The sequence below is a fragment of the Cervus elaphus genome, chromosome 26, assembly GCF_910594005.1.
Source record: "Cervus elaphus chromosome 26, mCerEla1.1, whole genome shotgun sequence".
In the NCBI taxonomy this organism is placed as follows: Eukaryota; Metazoa; Chordata; class Mammalia; order Artiodactyla; family Cervidae; genus Cervus; species Cervus elaphus.
In genome coordinates, this window is record NC_057840.1 from 21,496,703 (window position 1) to 21,519,510 (window position 22,808).

Genomic DNA, 22,808 nt, shown 5'->3' on the forward strand with positions numbered 1-22,808 from the left:
TTACCTCAAATATGAGAACTAAAATTAAGGAGACAGAAAATGCAGTGTTCCCCAGTGGGGTGCTCTTTGCAGACCCGTTGAGATACACAGTAGTCATCCAAGGTAACTTGGGGTCTTGAGAAAAATACACTGAGTTTCTTTTATTCTGTTTTCCATGTCCTTCCTCTCTTCCCACTCAGTATCTCCAAGGAATGACTTGGACATCAGTTCTTTGAGTACTTGAAGAGAAGACAGATTCTATTTAATGTCAGAGGTGAAGGAACAGTTAGAATTTTGACACAGTAATTATCTAGATTGCCAAAACAAAATACAAATTCTTTAGAATTTATCAAAACAGTATTTTGAGAGTCTTTTTACTTTTTAGAGTAAATATGACACAAGGGATAGCTTTAGAACAAGCTAACATTACTAGGATTCAGGCTGGTGCAACTGGTACAGTTCAGTAGTACATAAATGACTCAAACGAATGTACTCTAGACCAGAAACTTAAGTTACAAAATAGAGTTAATATTACAATTAATACAGGTAAGTAAAAACCACTGCTCTCAGATTCTACACACTTAAAAAAAAAAACCCATAAACTTTATACAATAATCCAAATCACGCACTTCTACTCAAATGATCAGGGTATAATACAAACACACATAAGCCTAAAAAGTTATGGTCACATTTTGGTTTTGTTCCAGTGATGCACAATCACATGAAATGTTCTATCTGTTTCTTGTGAAATAAACATTTGGCTGAGTTATTATAGCTGCTGAATTAAAAATATTTCCATAAAAATGTTCGGACCAAAATAATCCCAAACATCACGGTGTTTGGCATTATTTTGAGAGTCCTTATAAAGAGTCCTTATGAATCATAGAAACAGAAGCAGTTAGGAAATTTCAGTGTATTTTGTCTATTCTTTTTTTAACACGAGTAAACAAATACTGGATTTAAAGTGCAGCTTCTTTCTCCTGTCCCTTCGATTCTCCCTCCCCTAGAAGAAGATCAGGTCTATATTCATTTTGAGAATCTCCACGGAAAGCTGGAAGCAAGCTGAGCGACAGTCAAGCCTGTTTGTCTCGGAAGTCGGTGATGGCTTTCCACAGTGCGCACAGCATCCCGCCCCTGTGTAAAGACACAAGAACACGGTGAAGAGATGGCCACTTGAAACAGCACCCTTGAAATATGAAAGTGACTTCTTAGTTTTCAGTGGCTCTGATCAGAACATGAAGATCCCAAAGGCTTGTCAGTCCTGGTGTATTCTTTTTGTAGATATTTTCTCCTCACCCCTCCACGCCTTTCCTCTCCACTCCCACAGACAACCAGAGCCCAAAGCATCATTTTAGATTTTCAGCACTTTTGAAATGCGTCTTTCTAGAGGCGGATAGGAACAATAATTATGTCTGTGCTTGGCCTGATGGAGACAACAAATTATTGTAAGGAACTGTGTTCAGATTATATCATGTTATTTGGATGGCAAATCAGCACCTCATCATGGTATTTTTAATAAGTATGATATGATCATGAACCAAATTAGAGCATTTGGTTTAAAATATCAGCTTTAAGATATCTGCACGGTCTTAATCTCATATGTTATCAAGAAATTCTTCTGGCTGATTTGCATTTCCTAATATGGACACATTGGTTATTAGTGCTCCCAATAATAGCCTGGTCTAAGCAACTCAGGTTACTCAGAGCAGCTGAGAACTCAAGCACTCTACCCAAGACTGGAGAGCTAGTTAGAGCTAGTTAGCAATCGGCTGGGAAGGGGCCCAGGCTTCTTGATCTCAGCCCAGTGCTCTTTCCATCATGATGAGACTGAACAGAAAGAAAAGTGGTACCTTAGTCTCAGGCATTTTAAATCATCACGTGTAACATAGTAGAGAACATCCATTAATGAATACTCCTCAGCCAAAAACTGTGGAGAAAGTAAAATATGCACAAAAGTAAGATGTCTTACGCACTTCCATAAGTAACAAACTATCCACAATGTAAACATTGGCAGTAATGAAAAATAAATCTAAAAGGAAATTCACTAAAGACAGAATCATTTGGAATTATTAGAAAACAGTCCCCCCTATTACAAAATAATTCCAAAGAATTACATCCATACGACTACTAGGAGTAGAAAGATGATAAGGAACACGGTACTTTTGATTGGTCTTCTGATGAATAGATAAGACTTGCTTGTAATTACATCTGCTGCTTATAAGATAATGTTTGTATTTAAAAGGTTTAGTGCTTTGTAACTTTATTTTTTCCCAGTGGGTAAAATATGTTGTTTACACTTAATTTCGGAAAACTTACTGATACTTACTACAAAATCAGAGTCCTGAATTTAAGTGAAGCTTTTAATTTTAAATCTTTCAAAAAGGTCAGTGACTTAGTGGGTCATCAATGACTACTCCTTAGTTTTTATTTGAGTCTAAGTTAGAGGGGAAAATATTTTGGAACATTTGATTGGATAAATTTTTCCCATAGGTGAGAAAATCCCTTAAATTTTTGTAATTTGTTTGCAGATTTCTAAGGAGACTCTTAAATTTTATTAAGTAATCTAATAAATTATCAAGCCAAGAGAAATTCATCTTTTTTCTTAGTCATTGAAAAAATTTAAATATAAAACTGAAATCAACATAATATTGTATTAAAATAAATAATGTAATATTTCCTATTTATATAAACTATTATTTCTATAAAATAATAAAAATATAACCTCTTACTGCACATATATGTGATCTTACAACATAAAGAAATCTATTCATGCTAACTACAAAAGTTCCCTATATAATATAGTTTGTATAGAAAGTGTTTCTGATATAAGTTCACTAACTTGTCTATTTTATTAAGTAGCAATAAATAGCTGCTGCCCAGTAGAGTCTAAGAATGTCACATGAGAATTTAAGAGTTAAAGAAACGAGAGAAAGAATGAGAAGCAGAAGAACTTTTTCCTTTTAGTTCTTGTCTTGATTTTTCCTATTCTTCTTTATTTTCAATTAAACAGCATAAAAATCCTTACGGGTTCTGGACCACAGAGCTTTTGTCTGCCTCACTGTCTCTGTCCTCTGCCCCGAATGGTTTTCCCTTTTTGCCTTTCCCCCATCCCAGAACAGACATACAGTTTATTCCTAAGTATTCCTTTAGACTCCAGCTCGCCAATCATCTTTTCCAAGAACCTTCCCCAACTTCTCCCTCCCTCTGTCTCCTAACACCTGATAACCTTTCCTTTACAGACTTGACCAGGACATAATTACATTTGTACACGTGGAATTCTTTGATTATGGTCTGCCTACCCTAGTCTGTGAGCCTCAGGAGGGCAGGGCTGGGTCAGAGTTTCTCACCAGTGTATCCCCTGTGCCTGGCACATAGGAGGCTCTCAGCATTAGGAAAGAAGTGAAAAAACGTTTGTCTCGTAGAACATTTTCTTTACCCGACTTATAGTGTCTTCATCGGCTCCATTCTCTCTCAGCCAGTCACTAAGTGCAGAATCTTCAGTGTTTGTGCCAGGGGAATTGGAGTGACTCAGAGGCAACCCAGGAATATCTAGAACAGAATTGGGGTGGGGGGATAAGGAGGGACATTCTTAGCTTCAGAGGTCATTTGATAATCAACATTTATTGACGCTTTAACAGACTTTTCTCCATCACAGTATAATCAATAGAAACCATTGAGATTGGCAGTCTACAAGATAATATAAATCAAACTCTTTAAGACTGCTTAATATACTAGTAAATGGAGAGTCACGAACAATAATTAATGGAACTTCTACGTTGTAGTTTCGTATCAATTTTATAGCTTCTTAGAATAAAATGATGCATCAAAATCATACTGTGTGTTTTTCAGGCAACAAAAATGAGCATAATTAGCAGAGAACCATATAATTATAATAATCTCTATTTCTCCTATTCGCAATAATATGGAAGGACCATATATCTGAACAAAAAATAATGACTTTTATTTTCCTCTAAATGGTCTAAATAAGATTGCCTAAAGATTATCTTTCATCCCCAATTTCTCACAGAATAGATTTCTTTAAAGTTCCAATCTGTGACTCAAAAAAATAAAAAAACTGAGATATAATTGACAAAACATTTTATTAAAGTATATTCAACTTATGACTTGCTATTGCTTTATCTTTATTCCACTTAAGCCTTATCAAATTATAAAACACTAGAACACACAGAATACAAATGCAAAATGACAAAAATAGTATCATATCATTCTAGTAATTTCTTTGTGAAATCCTTAAAAAGAAATAAAGACAAAAAAATTGGAGAGCCCTATTTACCTCAATAATATATAATCTCGGGAAAAGATAATTATGAATCATTTTTACTGTACTTGTAAGAAATAATAGTTTGCTACAATTAAGAATTGGATATTTTTGTACAGCAATCTCTGCTTGTAGTTGAGGTACAAGTGACGGATGCTGAATAAGCCATGACATAAAGTTTGCCTGTTGGCTTTCTAGTTTTCTGTGGCAGTCTGGTTGAACAGTATTACTTTAAAATTTTCTGCTATTCACCTATTGGCTGGGACTTCAGCTTCAGGTGTTTAATTTCTTGGTCTTTCTCTTCAATTGCTTGATGAAGGAGTGCTTGTAATTCTTTCTCTTTCTGAACCAATTCTTCCAGTAATCTGCAGAAGGAAATTATATTGGTTGACAGGATAATGAAGCGGGAGCAGCCACAGAATGACCTTCTAGACAAGGGTTCTCAAGCTAAAATGAACACAGACATCCTGGGGTTTTATTGAAATGCAGATTCTGATCCAGCAGCTGGCTGGGGAGCAGGGGTGGGTTGGGAGCTCTGAGTTTCTGCATATGTAATAAGCTCCCACATCCACAGACATCCAAGTTGAGTAACAAAGCTCTAGAAAGTGTGTTTCCAGACAAGAATTTAAAACTTGCACCCCTAATTGGCTGACAGACTCTTCAGAGATGTTGTTCTGTTTTCTTTAATGATCATAATGGCAAACAAATTTATATATGGCGTTTACCTGCAGAGCCCCTCATCAAAAAAAGTTGGTCAACATGGGTAATACAATAGGCAATGAATGCAAAGAAGAAAGGTACTCTCTCTCTTTTAAACTATGAAAATTTGAGAAGTAACTCTTCCCTGGTGGTTCAGACAGTAAAGAATCCGCCTGCAATGCAGGAGACCCGGGTTTGATCCCTGGGTCAGGAAGATCCCCTGGAGAAGGGAATGACAACCCACTCCAGTATTCTTGCGTGGAGAATTCCATGGATGGAGAAGCCTGGCGGGTTACAGTCCATGGGGTCGCAAAGCATCAGATATGACTAAGCGACTAACACTTTGACTTCACAACTACAGGGGAGGTCACCAACAGTACCTGGCACATAATCAGTCCCCAGTAAATGTTAATGAAGATTGCTTGGGTTGTTGTGTTTGTTACTGTTATTTTTCTGCCTTCTAAGGGGAGCAATGAACTGAGTAAAAGGACAGCTGTGTTCCTGGTACATTCAGTTCCCCATTGGTACCTGATACATTCTCCAAAGAAATAAGGAGAAGTATTCTTTTACATGGTTCTTACCCATGAAATGTTCATTGCATAGCTGACAGCCAAGTGGTAACCCACTCACCATTCCCACTACTGGGAAAATACTCCAAGTTGTGAAGAAAGAGGTTCTGAGTTTTTAGAAAACTATCTGAGTAACAAATTCAGAATTGCAATACTTCAAGATAGATGGGGAAACAATGGAAACAGTGACAGACTATTTTCTTGGGCTCCAAAAATCACTGCAGATAGTAACTGCAGCCATGAAGTTAAAAGATGCTTGCTCCTTGGAAGAAAAACTTGACAAATCTAGCCAGCATATTAAAAAGCAGAGACATTACTTTGCTGACAAAGTGAAAGTGAAGTTGATCAGTCGTGTCCAATTCTTTGTGACCCCATGGACTGTAGCCCGCCAGGCTCCTCTGTCCATGGGATTCTCTAGGCAAGAATACTGGAGTGGGTTGCCATTTCCTTCTCCAGGAGATCTTCCCGACCCAGGGATTGAACTTGGGTCTCCTGCATTGCAGGCAGACTTTACCATTTGAGCCACCAAAAGAATCCATATAGTCGAAGCTATGGTTTTTCCAGTAGTCATGTATGGATGTGAGAGTTGGACCATAAAGAACACTGAGCACCAAAGAATTGATGCTTTTGAACTGTGGTGACTCTTGAGCATCCCTTGGACTGCATGGAAATCAAACCAGTCAATCCTAAAGGAAATCAACCCTGAATATTCATTGGAAGGACTGATCCTGAAGCTGAAGCTCCAATACTTTGGACACCTGATGCAAAGAGCTGACTCATTTGAAAATACTCTGATGCTGGGAATAATTGAAGGCGGGAGGAGAAGGGGATGCCAGAGGATGAGATGGTTGGATGGCATCACTGACTCAATGGACATGAGTTTGAGTAAGCTCCAGGAGATGGTGAAGGACAGGGAAGCCTGGCGTGCTGCAATCCATGGGGTTGCAAAGAGTAGGACATGACTGAGTGACTGAACAACAAATATAATTATGTATAAGATCATCAAGGTACATTGTTTCATGGCTCTTAACAAGCTCTACTTGTTTTACTTTCTGAGTATTGATAGATTTAACTCAGGACCAGATTCCATTCCAAAAGTTTGTTTTTGTTTCAGCTGACATGGATTGAAGGCAGCAGAGCCCAACTGAAGACAACCCTGGGCTTGTATCCTGGTTCAGCCATAAACTTTCTGTGTTAACCTTGACAAATGACTGAATGCCTCTGGGCTTCCAGTCTCTCATTTGTAAAAAGGAAGAGTAGAACTTCCTGAGAGAATGACTGTAATCATTGATGAGAATCATCATAGGTAGAATGCCAAGCACAGAGTCTGGCCTTTAAGAAGGGCTGTCTGCTCTCTGCTGCAGCCTCAGGCCCTGGACAAAAGGCCTCCCAGGGTTCACGAGGGTTTGTCTCCCCGACCTCCAGGTTCCACCCCTTTCCCACAGGACAGAGACATGGGAGGCTATCAGGTAGAAAAAAGGGTTGTAGTAGAGTTCAGTTCAATTCAGTTCAGTTGCTCAGTCATGTCCGACTCTTTGTGACCCCATGAGACTGCAGCATGCCAGGCCTCCCTGTCCATCACCAACTCCTGGAGTTTACTCAAACTCATGTCCATTGAGTCGGTGATACCATCCAACCATCTCATCCTCTGTTGTCCCCTTCTCCTCCCACCTTCAATCTTTCCCAACATCAGGGTATTTTCCAGTGAGTCAGCTCTTCGCATCAGGTGGCCAAAGTATTAGAGTTTCAGCTTCAGCATCAGTCCTTCCAGTGAATATTCAGGACTGATTTCCTTTCTCCTCCAACACCACAGTTCAAAAACATAAATTCTTTGGCATTCAGCTTTTTCTATAGTCCAACTTTCACATCCATACATGACTACTGGAAAAACTATAGGACTAGATGGACCTTTGTTGGCAAAGTAGGTGAGTAGGTGAGACAAAAAGAAAACAATGGGAGACAGAGACAGTGGTTACAGGAAGACAGCTTGTGGAGTAAACAGCACACGCTTAAATGGATTAAGCAGTAGGAAATGAAAGAAGGAAGGAAGGAGAGGATTAAGGGAGACTTACCTACTCCAACACAAACGGTATTCAGAGAAAGTTTCGGCAGGCTCAGTATGAACTTTTAATTTGGCAATTTTTGGTCTGGCATATATTTTTGTTTTTCATACTAATCTACAGTATGAATAGCGATAGTATATTCTTACTGTTTTTCTCAAAGAACACACAGTGAAATTTTCTAGAATTTAACTGCATCTATCTAGATTATGGGCTTCCCCGGTGGCTCAGCCATAAAGAGTCTGCCTGCAATGCAGGAGCCGCAGGAGACCGTGGGTCAGAAAGATCCCCTAGAAGAGGGCATGGCAACCCACTCCAATATTCTTCCTGGAGAATTCCATGGACAGTGAGAGGAGCCTGGCGGGCTATGGTCCATAGGGTCACAGAGAGTTGGACATGATGAAGCAACTTAGCATGCACACATTTAGACTATTTATTTCCTTTTAATCCTAAAAGCCAGAACTTAATGCTGGAAGCAAAGTACTGACAGGCCACCTCATTTGTCCCAAATCCAGCCCTCAAAACTATTTTTAGGACATATCCAGTCCATCAGTTTTGTTTTTACTTTGTCTTCTGTTAGTAGGGAAATCCTTTGAAACCAAGGCAATTGACTGCCTCTCTGTGCCAGACAAATTTGGCAAGGATCAGCCGTGAGGTCAATTTTTTAACTCAAATAGGTGAGGGTGGGGAGCTGGGTTGGTGGGTAATTCCAGAATTGCAGGAAAGGGAAATCAGATAATCAGTCAGCTCCTCCTGAGTTAGATTTTAACTACCTCTGCATTTTTGTCCCAATTCCTTATGTTAAGTGAATTATTTTCAGAACATTTTAGGTAAGCATATACTTTATATTTAAGTAAAACATGCTTCCTAAAGCTATTTTGTTACTTTGTGCTATTTAATATTATTGATGATCTAATAATCAAGAGCTGGATAGATATTCATCAGTGATTATCCTAAATATAAGCTTACGATTTCTAACCTGAGGATTACACCCTTTCCTAAAAACACATTAACATTTCCTCAAGCTTATTTTGCAGTATATGTACATCTGTATATCAAGTAATATTCAACTGAAAATTACAAGGACCGGTTGTAGACATGACCAGCCCCTCGTTGGCACCTGTCCTAACACAGTTGCCCTTTCTTTAGATCCCTCCGTGAAGTGAATGTTGTACCTTGTCTCACTTTTCTAGGGCTGGGAGGAGCTGTGGGAGATTCTACTAGGAAAAGAAAAAAAGGAGGCCAGTAACCACAGAGATTTCACACATGTGAGTGTAAATACATAGAAAACATAAATGAGTGGGCTTTGTAAGAACTGCAACAGCATCCTAAAGTAATAAAGACATGGTCGTTCATGTGGGGAGCAGGCCCTCAGCTGTCTGATACCCTCAGAAAAGGGATGTGAAGAAAGCAGGCGGGGAAGGGCAGCGCCCAGGGCCCACGGGTGGAGCAAGCATGGTGGGGACCGTGGGGGTGGTGAGTCAGGGTGATGCAGATGGGCTGAGGAGAGGAGGAAGACACTGCGCTTGGGAGAGGCATATTCTGTTGACATAAGCCAGGGTAGGTACACAGAAGCTTCAGGAGCCAGGGGAGCAAATGTACTGGCTCACTGGTAAATAAAGTAGCTTTACTGTCTGGAAGCCGTGGGCAGGGCCGGGTGGGTGGTGGGACCTAAACAGTCCTGAGTGCACGCCCCTCCTCCAGAAGTCAGAGAAGGGTATGAAAACACAACTCCATTCAGGACTGGGTGCCAGAGAGTAAGCTAAAGAGAAGTGACTAAACTCAACAGCTGCTCTATGCTCTATGGAGAGTCATAATGGGACTATTGCTTGAGTGAAACTGAAAGCTGCTCAGTCATGTCCGACTCTTTGCAGTCCGTGGAATTCTCCAGGCCAGAATACTGGAGTGGGTAGCCTTTCCTTCTCCAGGGGATCTTCCCAACCCAGGGATGGAACCCAGGTCTCCCACATTGCAGGCAGATTCTTTACCAGCTGAGCCACAAGGGAAGCCCAAGAATACTGGAGTGGTAGCCTATCCCTTCTCCAGTGGATCTTCCCGACCCAGGAATTGAGCCAGGGTCTCCTGCATTGCAGGTGGACTCTTTACCAACTGAGCTATGAGGGAAGCCCATATTGCTTGAGAAGAGGAGGAAATGAAGGACATGAAGATTTAAATGAAGTCTTAGGAAAGACTCCAATTCTTTCTCACTAAGTAACAGAGGTGGGAAGTAAAGAGGTGGGTTTCAGAGGACAAGACTGGGATAAGGAAACTTCGCTGTTGGTCCAGTGGTTAAGAGTCTGCTTGCAATGCAGGGGACATGGGTTTGATTCCTGGTGAGGGAACTAAGACCCCACATGCAGTGGGGCTACTAAGCTAGAGAGTCTGCTCACCACAACTACTGAGGCCGTGCATTGCAACGAGAGATCCCGTGTGACCCAGCAAAGATCCCATATGCAGCAACTGAGACCTGATGTTGCCAAATAAATAAATCAGTATTTTTTTTTTTTAAATCCAGGATACAGAAACAAGAAAGTCACTTTCCCTTTATTCAGAAAGATTTCTGTATGTAAACTGTAGAAGCTAAGTATGGATTTACTGAATCGTGCAACTAAAATTCAAGTTTCTAAATATAGGATGAGGTTGGTTGGTACTACTCATACAAGCTTGGTATTCAAGCTTATTAAGAACCCAAACTTACGACTAGAAATAAAATATTTTTATCTCCCCGGTGAATAACTTGGATTTTCAACTAAGGTTTCTAAATATTTGAGCAATGTTTATTGATTCACTCCAAAAATATAAATAATAAAAAGGTTTTCCCTGTCAACCCAAAGTCATAATGTCAGTTGCCCACATGTCAACGGTAACCAGCACAGGAAGCTATAAATCATAAACATTCAGACCTTGAACTGTGTCAACATCTTGTGAAGCACAGGGACATATTTCCTGTTCCCTCAATAACCTGATCATGTGAGTTCTGTGTTATCAAATTCACAAAGAAAAATTAAACTCCAGATATGATACAGCATATTAAAAATAAAATCATAAATGTGGTCAATGGATCATCATTTCAAGTTTCTAAAACGAAAAACTTTTGAACCATTAGTTTTATCTCCTTAAGAACAGAGCTCTTCCTCTCCTGAAAGAACCTGATATTCCAAGTCATGGGTCTCAAGATCACAGACTCTCTGCTTGTCTTTCAGCTATCTACTGGATGGTACATGATGCTCTGAGCCTGCATCCCAAACAGTCTGTGAGGTTACAACTAAGTTATTCTGAAAATCTTAGTGCAGTGATCAAAGAAGAGATGCTGAAGGACTGAATTGGGAGAAGCAGAAAACATATTTGACTAAAGAGGCTAAAATAAATCTCTCATTTTAATAAAGAATTAAATCAAGGTTATATGAATGGGAAAAAGGAATTACCTTACGTATACTCTGTGGACCAATCTTTAAAGTAGACTCCAAACACATGCATTTATATAAAAGAAAGAAAAAAGAAACCCAACCATATTGGAATAGGCCTTACCTATTTGTTTCTATTTTCATCCTTCCAAGTTGTACATTCAGCGATCGGTGAGCACTCTGGGAGTCATGGGATACAGTAGAACTGAGCGTGCTCACCCCTGAGGTGGCCACCGCATCTTCAAGGACTGCATGAGGTCTTCGGACAGTTTGATTTGAAGGCCGTTCATCATGGTCACCTTCTGCATCCAAGTCTTCTTGATCGGCAGTATCACTCTCAGATGCAAGGCTGAAATGTGGCCTCAGTTCTGTTAAGCATATGATCAACAACAATCTTAATGAAATAAGAATGACTGCCTTAATTTCTTAAGACATGTCATCTCCCCTGCTATCAATAAGAGATGTATTCCCAACTGCTTTTCCAAAAGTGAGGATGGATTTCTGCACATTACTTCAGATTTGTTCTTCCAGTAAATTTGCAAAATTCATAAGATATGTAAACTCAGAATGATCTAACAAACAGAAGAGAAATTTTCACACAGCACATAAGATACGTGGGAAATCTGTTAAAATCAGATAGGCAATTGTGTAAAAAACCTGTTAAGAATATGAAAATTTGTTTATACAATTGAAATTTATAGTTTTGATTCTGTCAACTATTAACTCACTTAGAAATGAGGAAAGTGAGATATAGAGAGATTGTATAAACAAAAGTAAGAAGACAGAATGCTTTTTGCTTGTAATATTCAAAATGTCTGGGGGTGGGAGGGGCAAGTACTGAAAATACACACACATTCTTATATTCACTCTAGTAGGCCTATCTGCTTTTGACTTTTTGACTATTAGGTTAATTTTTAGTGTGTGTCCTACCCTAACCTACTGACTCACCACTAAGATTTAAAGTGCAGAAGTTACAAGTCTCCAGTTTAAACAGACTGCAGGCCAAGAGCTCATCTGCGGGTCACTTCAGAATTGGGATGATACCTTCTGATGGGAAAAACTATTATACATTGTGATTAGGTTCTCAAAATGGCCCCCCCAAAAGGAATTACATTCATAATTTAAGTAAAATCAGGGTAACAGAAATATTGGATCTTGGCTCCATATGCTATGATACATGAAACTTTTTTTTTTTTTTTTTGAAACTTTTATTTTCAAAGAAACATTCTTTAAATTCTTTACAATTTTCAAAAGTTTCACACATATGATTTCATATAATCCTAGAATGACCCTTATTTTCCCTGTACCCCGTATGGCCCCTTTCCCATCCCCTCTCCCCACCGGTAAACACTGATTTGTTCTCTGTATCAGTGTTAAATTCACTAGTTTATTGTCTTTTTTAGATTCCACATATAAATGATATCATACAGTATTTGTCTTTCTCGTCTGACTTTTTCACCTCAGCATAATGTTCTTCAAGTCCATTCATGTCATGTTGCTGCAAAGAGCAAAATTTCATTCCTTTTTATGGCTGAGTAGTATTCCATCACATACACACATTTACACACACACACACACACACACACCACATCTTCTTTACCCATTTATGTGTTGGACACTTAGGTGGTTTCCATAATTTGGCAACTGTAAATAATGCCGCTATGAACATTGGAAAAAATGTATTTTTTCAAATTAGTGCTTTTGTTTCTTTCCGATATATACCCAGGAGTGAAGCTGCTGGGTCATATGATATTTTTAGTTTTTTGAGCCACCTCTATATGGTTTTCTACAGTAGCTGCAACAGTTTACGTTCCCACTAGCAGTGTAGGAGGGTTCTTTTTCCTCCACATCCTTGCCAACATTTGTTATTTGTATTCTTTTTAATGATAGCCATTCCCACAAGTCTGGGGTGATATCTCACTGTGGGCATGTGGAGCTTTCATTATATCACAGAACCCAGCGAGAATCTGATGAGAGCCATATGGATTCTCCCCAGAAGAGCAGCACATTCAGACAGCATTTTCCCTGTTTCTTGGGGGCTCACTGACTCCCTGGAGCCATATGGATTCTCCCCAGAAGAGCAGCACATTCAGACAGCATTTTCCCTGTTTCTTGGGGGCTCACTGACTCCCTGGAAGCCAATTCTGAGAGTCCATGAACCACAGTTTAAGAGCCCCTGTGTTGGGGGAGGGCACCAGTGGGAGTGATGGAAGACCCCTTCCACTACGCTAACATCGCTGCTACAGCAATGCAGCCAAAGGGCCAATTCATTGCCAAGTCCTCCAGGGAACTGTTCGGTCTTTGCTTATTGACCTGTGTATGGTATAATGTCCTTAAATTTCAAGCATGCTGTTGCATGTGTCAGACTTTCCTTCCTTTTGAAGGCTGTATAGTACTCCATTGTTTGCACATACCACACTTTGTTTATCCATTCATCTGTCAATGGACACTTGTGTTGCTTCTACTTCTTTGCTACTGTGAATAACGCTGCTGTGAACTTGGGTGTGCAGTTATCCATTTGAGATCCTGCTTTCAATTCTTTTGAATATATACCCAGAAGAACATACGGTGATTTTTATTTTTTTGAGGAGCCACATATTGTTTTCCATAGTGGCTGCACCATTTTATAGTCTCACCAATAGTGCACAAAGGTTCTGATCTCTCCACATCCTTATCCTTTATCTCTTAAGGTTAGCCAAACTCCACCTCTATTCTGCTGTCTGCATTATTGCCTGCTCCTTCCAAAATTATATTTCCTACTTCATCTATGGTATTCTCTGTGTTAGTCGCTCAGTTGTGTCTTGACCCTTTGTGACAATAGACCATAGCCTGCCAGGCTCTTCCGTCCATGGGATTTCCCAGGTAAGAACACTGGAGTGGGTTGCCATTTCCTTCTCCAGGGGATCTAGAACCCGGGTTTCCCGCATTGCGGGCAGACTCTTTACTGTCTGAGCAACCAGGGAAGCCCTTTTGTCTTCATTCTGTGTGTTAGTTGTAGGTATAACTCAAGATCAGGTGTTTTTAAGTTACGTAAATCTGCTACAGGGGCTGAGCCATATTAGCTTCATAAAAAGTGTTGGCAGAATGGAAGTTACCTTACTACAATTATTTAAAAGGGAACAAAATAGTGAAAAAAAATCTTTAAAAATAAGAGGACTTCCCTGGTGATCCAGTGGCTAAGACAGCACTCCCAATGCAGGGCGCCCGAGTTTAATACCTGGTTGGAGAACTAGATCCCCTGTGCTGTGCAACTAAGACCTGGCATTGCCAAATAAATAATTTTTAAAAACATATGAGAATTCGATCTATATTAAATTAAAGCAAGAATAGGCCTTTTTAAATTTTCTAAATTTTTTTCTTATGGTCTCTAAACTGAAATTTTAAAGCTAATTTTAAAGGTTTATTGTCTTGTTGAATATAATCTCACTTTAGGAGAGGGAAAATTTCTAATACTTATTATTACATTATTACATTTAAATGTTCCCTTACATTCCTCTAACTCTGTACACTTTAAATGATCATATGTCATCATTTTACTTATGTGCCAATGACTAAGAGTTTTTCTCAATAATTCGAAGAAAGTAGAAAACTATAAGTGAATGCAATACTTTGTTATTTTGATCTTTCATGATGGCTCCCTGAGGACACATCATCAAATTAGATATTGTAAAACATGCAAATAAGAGAGAGCATCTGGTCTTGATCCTCCAAAAGAAACAACCTGAAGGAGAACTAGGGCAAATATACACAAGAGTCATAAAGCATATGCGAAGATAACATGGAATTACAAGTACAAATAAATTCAGCTTGAATATCTTAGATGCTTTCAGTTATATACCTACCTACATATATAATTCACAGGTACATACAATAAGAGTGCTAAGGGGTAAGTAAAGTATATTTGCAATGACTAAACCTAGTGTGGGGTTTACTCATTGATGGATTCAAGGAGATGGAAGGGCCCAGGCAGGTTCTGGAGGAGGGGAAAGCCTTGGGGTGGAGAAAGGAGAAGAGGTACTTGAGAGAAATGAAATGTTAGTTGCTCAGTCATGCCCAGCCCTTTGCAACCCGAAGGACTGTAGCCTGCCAGGCTCCTCTGTCCATGGAGTTCTCCAGGCACGAATACTAGAGTAGGTAGCCATTCCGTTCTCCAAGGGATCTTCCCAACCCAGAGATCGAACCTGGGTCTCCTGCATTGCAGGTGGATTCTTCACTGTCTTAAGAGAAGGAAGGACAAATGAGCCCTCCGAGGAGAATGGAAAGCAGAGGGAACTGTCCGGACACAGCCAAGTGTCATAAGAAAGGCAGGGACTCAGGGGAGCCTGGAATGAATGGACAACATTTAAGCCCATGTGTGGGAAACTCAAGGGAGTGCATGTTTCCAAAACACAAGACAGGGTCACACAGCAATGCTATCCCCACCTCCCCTCACTCCCACTCCACCCCAACTGGCAGCCTCATCAGAGGAAAATAACCAGACCAAGCTTCTCTAACACACGGTAGGATCACAATACTTGTCAGAGCGGTGCACGATCCCTGCATTAAACACTGCATGTAGTTTGGGGTGCTGGTCATTTTATATTGATGTGGACATGGGGCACAGGACTGATTCAGCTTAACAACTGGGAGTGACACCAAGGCCTCTAGCAGCTTAAACGACTGGAGTTCCCATCAGAAGTGTGCCTGCACTGTGCATCCTCTCTTCCTTCGCTGGGCCAACGCAGTCTCATGCTCAGAATTTTGCCATCTGGTCACCCACAGCCAGCCTGTACTTGAAGAGTAATGAAAGATACTCAGTGTTACCAATAGTTCACAGGCTGATCCTTGAAGATAAGTGGGAAAAGAGTCTGAGGGGAAAAAAAAGAAACTCATATGGGATTTACACAGTACTCTCTGTTCTGTGCCTTCTTTTTCGGAAGAAAGAAGATGGAACATTTTCTTATTTTTTCCTTTTCATTTTGAAATAACTTTAGACTAACAGAAAAGTTGCAAAAAACAGTCAGAGAGTTCCTTGTACACCCAGTATCAGCTTGCCCTAAATATTTGTAACAGCTTACACAGCTTTGGCACTATTACCAAAGCCAGCAAATTCACATGGATACAATACTATCAACCTAATCTACAGTCCTTACTTGATTTCACGGTTTTCCCAAGGATGTCCTTTTTCTGATCTAGGATCCCACACCACATTATTTGTCATGTGTCTCTCAGTCTTTGCCAATCTGTGATGGTACCTTCGTATTTCTCTATCCCCCAAGACCTCCGTACTTTTGAGAAGTCCTGATCAGCTATGTTGTACTGTGTCCCTCATTTTTGGATCACTTATGTCCTGTCAAGATTGGGTTGAGGCTCTTGCCTTTTTGGCTCCTATACCACAAAGGCGATGTTGTGTCCTTCTCAGAGCATCATATCAGGAGGTACCCGATGCTGCAGTGTCTTATGTGAGTGATGTTTACCTTGAGCTTTTGGTAAAGGAACCGTCACTGTTTCTTCTTTGTGGTTAGTAGATATCTTGTCGGGAGAGTCCCTGAGACCATTCAAATACCTCGTTTCTCAGCATTATTTTTCCTGCTTACCTCAGCAGCTATTAATGGTTCTTGCTGTATTAATTATTACTGTGGTGTTTGCCTAATGGTGATTTTCTATTTCCCTCATCCCTTCTACATGTATTAATTGGAATTCTACTAAGACAAATAATTGTCCTTTTTCCTCCATATACGTATTTATTCAATTACTTATATCAGTATGGACTCGTGGCTATTTAGTTTACTCTATGCATATAATCCAATATTATTTTTATTGATTTTTTGTTTAATTTGTTCTGGCTTAGACTTTTGGAAAGTCCTTCAAGCTGTCTCCAGGATCCTTTGCATCAGCTTCCATCCTTTTGGGGCACTTCCTTACTTTTTGCCATCACAGTAAGTTACAGGTTCATCTTGTATTTTCTCTGTCCCAGGCAGGCCTGGAAATCAACCATTTCTGCAAGGAGCTCTGATTCCTTTTATTAGAGAATATTTAAAAGCCAGCATCTGGGTCCTCTCAGCAAACACATCTAGGAAATGTGTGTACTGATGATGGTATACTTTTAAATTTGTTGGTTTCTTTAGCAAGTCTTAAAATTTTGGTAGGTTAATTGCAGTATTTGGTCATCTAAAAGGAATTTTTATCAAGAGACTAAAAAGACAGGCATTTTTAGTGTAGTTTCTTTGAATCTTAATTGTATAACAAAATCTTTAGGGACATTTGGAAATCAATGGAATTGTCAAATGCTTGAAATTGGTTGCCCTTGTTCATATATTTCAACATATACATATTGATGTACAGTGTATATTGTATTCCTGCATCCTGAGAGGAATATTAAAAAATATTTTCTTAATGTAATTCTCTGAAATTTCTACTTATTACTATTATTCTTGGCCACGCCATGCAGCTTTTAGGATCTTAGTTTCCTGACCAGGTATTGGACCCGTGCCCCCTGCAGTAGAAGCGTGGAATTCTAACCACTGGACCGCAAGGGAAGTCCTGTTTTTTTTGCTCACTTTTTAAAATGCTTTCAAAGAATCATTTCAGTTGTCATCAGAGACCCCTAGTGGCCTCAAAGAAACCCATTTCACAGTGGAAGGACAGAAAACTTGCTTAGCAAACTGTTTTCATAGAGTGTGCCTTCTTCTGCACACGAGCTGGGTTAGAGCAATGCCCATCACGGGAACACTCATGTGAGGAGACATGCCTCCCTGTGTTGTCCCTTGTCCCCGTCTCTCCCTCTAAGCTTAAAGTGTTTCATCTACAGCATGATAATCAGGGTGCTTTATAAACTATATTTTGGAAGAATTTTAGATTTACAGAAATACTATAAAGATAATACAGAGAACTCCATATACCTTCCACCCAGTTCACCTAGTACATCTTATGTAGCTATGGTACTTCAGTCAAAACTAAGAAATTAACATTGGTATAGTATCAGCTGTATTAAGGAAACTGGGGTACTTTCAGATTATGCTCGTTTTCCTGATGTTCTTTTTTCTATTTCAGGGTACAATCCATTGCATTTAGGTAATCCATTTTAAAAGAAGTTATTACAAATTAGATTAACAGATCATTTATATATTATTTAAATTATTTCAAAGTATAATCCCTTTCTCTTCTCCTCATTTAGACATTCTCAATTTAGGTTACTACTGGGTGTAACTTGGGGCTTCCCCAGTGGCTTAGCGGTAAAGAAGCTGCCTGTAATGCAGGAGTGGCAGAAGATGCAGGTTCGATCCCGGAGTCAGGAAGATCCCCTGGAGAAGAGCGTGGCAATCCACTCCAGTATTCTTGCCTGGAGAATCCCATGGACAGAAGAGCCTGACAGGTTAGTCCACAGAGTCACAAAGAGTTAGACACAACTGAAGTGACTTTGCACACATGGCACACGGTGTAACTCATGGCCTACACCTATACTACTCACTGACACACACTTACTTCCTTCCACCCCTTATGTCTTTTGGGTTTATAACCCCTCTTTGGTACACTTCCCACACCGAAGCTCATTTCCCTGATCAACCATCTAAACATAAGTGCATGCTGACTTCCTTAAAGCCTCACACTAGGTCTCCATCAGCTTTACATTCTTCAGGTTCACATCCAACTGCCAGCCGTTTGTTTCAAAGCCTCACTAGGGTTTCTTCTAAGTGATGCAAAGTTTTTACCCTAATTTGTTATAACCAGGTAAAACTCATCTACTGATTGCTTCAACCAATATTTATTGGAAATCTGTTAATTTCCAGGCAACATGCTGGACAACGTGTTTGACACAGAATAAAAGACATAGCTACCCTCTGGTAAGGGAAACAGCCATTAGACAAGAAAATAAAAGTAGTTTCTGACTGGGCAAATGTCACCAATGGGAAAACCATTTCCAAGGAGAGAGAGAGACAGGGAGTCTACTGTAGACTTTGGGGGTCCGTCAGGACTCTCTGAGAGGGCATCTCGTAAACTGAGACCTGAAGAAGGCAAACTTACAAGAACACAAGAGAAAAAAAAAAACAAAAACAAGAATACAAGGGGAGGTGGCCAGAGGGATGGGGGTGGGGGACGGTGGGGGCGGTGAGGTATGCACCACATAGACGAACGACCCATTCAGGGATGTTAGAACTTCTTCTATTTCCTCGTTTTATAAGAAAGAAATGTTAATCCCTCACTCTGAAACCAGCCAAGGCATTCTGAAAGAAGAGAAGGAACTCCACAACTCAGAAGGGCTTATGATAACTTGAAAGTTTGTGGTACCATTTATAAATAACATAAAATTTGAAATGTTTCATATGTATATTTACCTTATCTTTTTCGATTTCTGTTTTAGAGTACTTTATAATACATGTACAAATTAGTACAACAGAACATGTTTCTTTTATTTTAGAACACGTTTCTAATTCATATACCTCAATCAGTCTATTTCTCTATCTATACACACACAAACACACACAATGCAAGCTGGAATAGCTCCGCTTAAAATTTCTATAACGGGTACACTATCAAAACACTTTGGAAGCTTATCTTAGAACATGAGTGCATCTGTCCCTTTCTCCATAACAGGCTTCCCAGGTGGTGCTAGTGGTCAAGAACTCTCCTTGCCAATACAGGAGAGGTAAGAGATGTGGGTTCAATCCCTGGGTCGAGACAATCCCCTGGAGGAAGGCATGGTAACCCACTCCAGTATTGATGCCTGGAGAATCCCATGGACAGAGGACCCTGGCAGGGTCCGTGGGGTTACACAGAGTCATACACGACTAAAGCGACTTAGCACACATGCTTACTCCCATAACCTGGTTGCATTCATTGAGATACCCTTTGGTATAATATCTTAGTGCAAACATAGCTGGAATCTATTTAGACCCGTGATTTCCAAACCTGGCTGTATATAAAAATGACCTGGAAAATCAGATTCCTGAGCTTTATCCTCAGCAGATTCTCACTCAGTCTGGGATGGAGCTCTCAAAGCTGTAATTTTAAAAAGCTCCTGACATCACTCGATGCACTGGCAGCTATGAGAACCACTGGTAACAGATGACATGGGAGGGTGTTTTGTGGGTACAGATATCTAAATATTGAAATGCATATGTATTTGGAGCTCCTGTATCATTTTCTCTTTGTCTTTATATCCAATGATGCTCTTTAAAGACAAGGAAACAAGACTTCCTCACTCATAGTAAACATTTTGCTCAGAGTACACACACTAGATAAATATTATTTGGTGGTTTTGAAAGATGAAAAAAAAAAGGCTAAGTTGTCTTAAAAGCAGTGAGGAGACATCATAAATGATAGATAAACAGTAATTGAAAATACCAAACTCTAAATATCGGCAAAGTAGTTAAGTATTTCTGACCTGGAACCAGAATGGTAATAGCCGTCTGTACCGCCTTTCGGATGATACTGTCTAAAGCAAACATCCAGTGTGGCTTGATGTTATGATTCCGAAGAACTTTATTGACCTGGAGAAAGAGAGTGATATATGGTTTACTTTAATATTTAATTGCAAATAACCTAGCTGATGCATGCATTCGGATGATATTCTACCAATAATAATAACTAAAAGGCTTCTTCACTCTGAATTGTGAATAATTTATTTATGTCACCAGAAAACAAATGAAAAATTGCCACTTCAAAATGAAGTCTGGTGCTCCCCATGTAAGCAAGTGAGATATACCACTTCAATGAAAGGCAATCTAGTTGAAAGGGAATGTTGCCTCTTTGGGACTTGGTATCTGCAACTTCTGCCTTTTATGATGTCAGCAGATTGGATGGTGGGGGTGATAAAAGAAGGGAAAAAAAAGAGTCCACGGGGTTTAAAATGGTTGCACTAGCAGTAAAGAATCCACCTGCCAACGCAGGAGACATGAGACACTGGTTCGATCCCTGGGTTGGGAAGATCCCTCGGAGGAGGGCTTGGCAACCTACTCTAGTGTTCTTGCCTGGAGAACCCCATGGACAGAGGAGCCTGGTGGGCTACAGTCCATGAGGTCGCAAAGAGGTGAACATGAATTAAGTGATTCAGCATACACACGTGCATCGAGACTATGTATTTCCTTTTTATTCTTAAATGTTATGGTTGCTGTTCAACACAACCAAGCACTTCAGCATAATGTGACGACTTGAAAGTGCCAGTCACCGCTTAAAGGGGGAGCATGAGAACACGCGTGCTACCTACAGACCTGCCATGGTGCATGCCTTGTTTTCTACCCCACAACAGCCTCTATCTTTTTAAAAGGGGAATAAAGTGTTGAACTATTCCAATCTGTTCACATTAAAAATCTCTGTTGTAAGACTGTCTTTTTAAAGTGACTAGTAATGTTTCACTTATTTACACAGACACTGACACAGATAAATGCATTACCTTTCTTTTGAAAAATTATGCTAAAATATGCGTTCCATCAAATTTACCATCTCAACTATTTTTAAGTGTACAGTTAAAGTGGCATTTTTAAGTGGCATCGAGCACATTGACACTGTTGTGTTAGTGTGAAATGAAACATTTCCTGCTGTATCAGTGGGCAAGACATGTCACAGCCGTCAGCGATTTCAGGCCTCCTAATGTGAACGAGGGCTCCCCAAAGTGTCATCCAGCAGATGCCACCGCCCCCAACCATGGCAATTGCTGGTGGGGTGAAGAGATGGGATGCCAGAAGCAGCCATCCGCCACACCTGCCACCCCTTGAGGTAAAAAAGGAATTAAGGATCTAAAGCATCTAGAAACAGTTTTGGCCCCTGACAGCTGAGGTGCCTATGAAAGGAATGAATTCAGAGAGCCCAGAGGTTTGCATCTTTCCATACACAGAAAACACTAAATTCCTTAGCTTGAAATCTGGTTTTCCTTACTACTTAACAATGATCTTTGATGTTCAGGTTGCCTGCCCTCTTTGTTGCAAACTTGTCTATAGCCTGACTCCCTCTCCTGCCTCCTCTGAGCAGATTTCACAGAGCTACTGAGATGCTGTCTCCTGGGCTTGGAGTCCTTAACGTTCCCACCAAATAAAGTAACTCTCTACTTTCAGGCTGCGGCTCATTTTGTAGTCAACACTACCATCGCCATCAGAAGGCCCTGATGCTGGGAGGGATTGGGGGCAGGAGGAGAAGGGGACGACAGAGGATGAGATGGCTGGATGGCGTCACTGACTCGATGGACATGAGTTTGAGTAAACTCCAGGAGTTGGTGATGGACAGGGAGGCCTGGCGTGCTGCGATTCATGGGGTCGCAAAGAGTCGGACACGATTGAGCGACTGAACTGAACTGAACTAAACTGAACTGAACCATTGCTCATCTCCAGAACTCTTTTCATCCTGCAAAACTGAAACGCTACACCCATTAAACAATGATTCCCCCCTGCCCTCTCCTCCCAGTCCCTGACAACAACCATTCTACTTTCTGTTTATGAATCTGACTACTCTAAGTGTCTCACACAATCGAAATCATAGTCTTTTTGTGTCTGGCTCATTTCACTTAGTGTAATGTATCAGAACTTCGTTCCTTTTTTCAGGTTGATAATATTCCATTGTAGGGGTAAGCCATTACCTTTTTATAAATGACTTTTATCATAAGGCTAAGAGAGGTTTATTCAAAATTAGGTTTAACTCCACTAATTTCTGGTTGACATGAGTCTTTAATAAAAGACGCTATTTTTCCCAACAGCACTCTGACTAGAGATCTTAGAGGAAGCTGGGGAGAAGGTGACCTAGCTGCAACCTCACACCAGAAGCTAGAGTTCCAGTGGCTCATTCCTGCCCTTGATCCATCTTCATCAAAATCCACCAGTGTCAATGGCAGTCTGTCTGAGGAATTCCT

The 22,808-nt window shown here is 40.2% G+C and overlaps 1 protein-coding gene across 1 annotated transcript in view; it reads right to left on the reverse strand.

The window, feature by feature from the left end:
* Positions 1 to 216: 216 nt before the first annotated feature.
* MAP3K5 (mitogen-activated protein kinase kinase kinase 5) overlaps positions 217 to 22,808 on the reverse strand; it is a 213,345-nt gene continuing 190,753 nt past the window's right edge. The window contains exons 25-30 of the mRNA XM_043888113.1: positions 20,355 to 20,460; positions 11,115 to 11,358; positions 4,511 to 4,623; positions 3,416 to 3,528; positions 1,830 to 1,906; positions 217 to 1,113 (exon numbers count right to left, since the gene is read on the reverse strand). Of these exons, the coding sequence (XP_043744048.1) occupies positions 1,053 to 1,113; positions 1,830 to 1,906; positions 3,416 to 3,528; positions 4,511 to 4,623; positions 11,115 to 11,358; positions 20,355 to 20,460 (714 nt within the window). The 3' untranslated portion in view covers positions 217 to 1,052. The remainder of the gene's footprint in view (positions 1,114 to 1,829; positions 1,907 to 3,415; positions 3,529 to 4,510; positions 4,624 to 11,114; positions 11,359 to 20,354; positions 20,461 to 22,808) is intronic.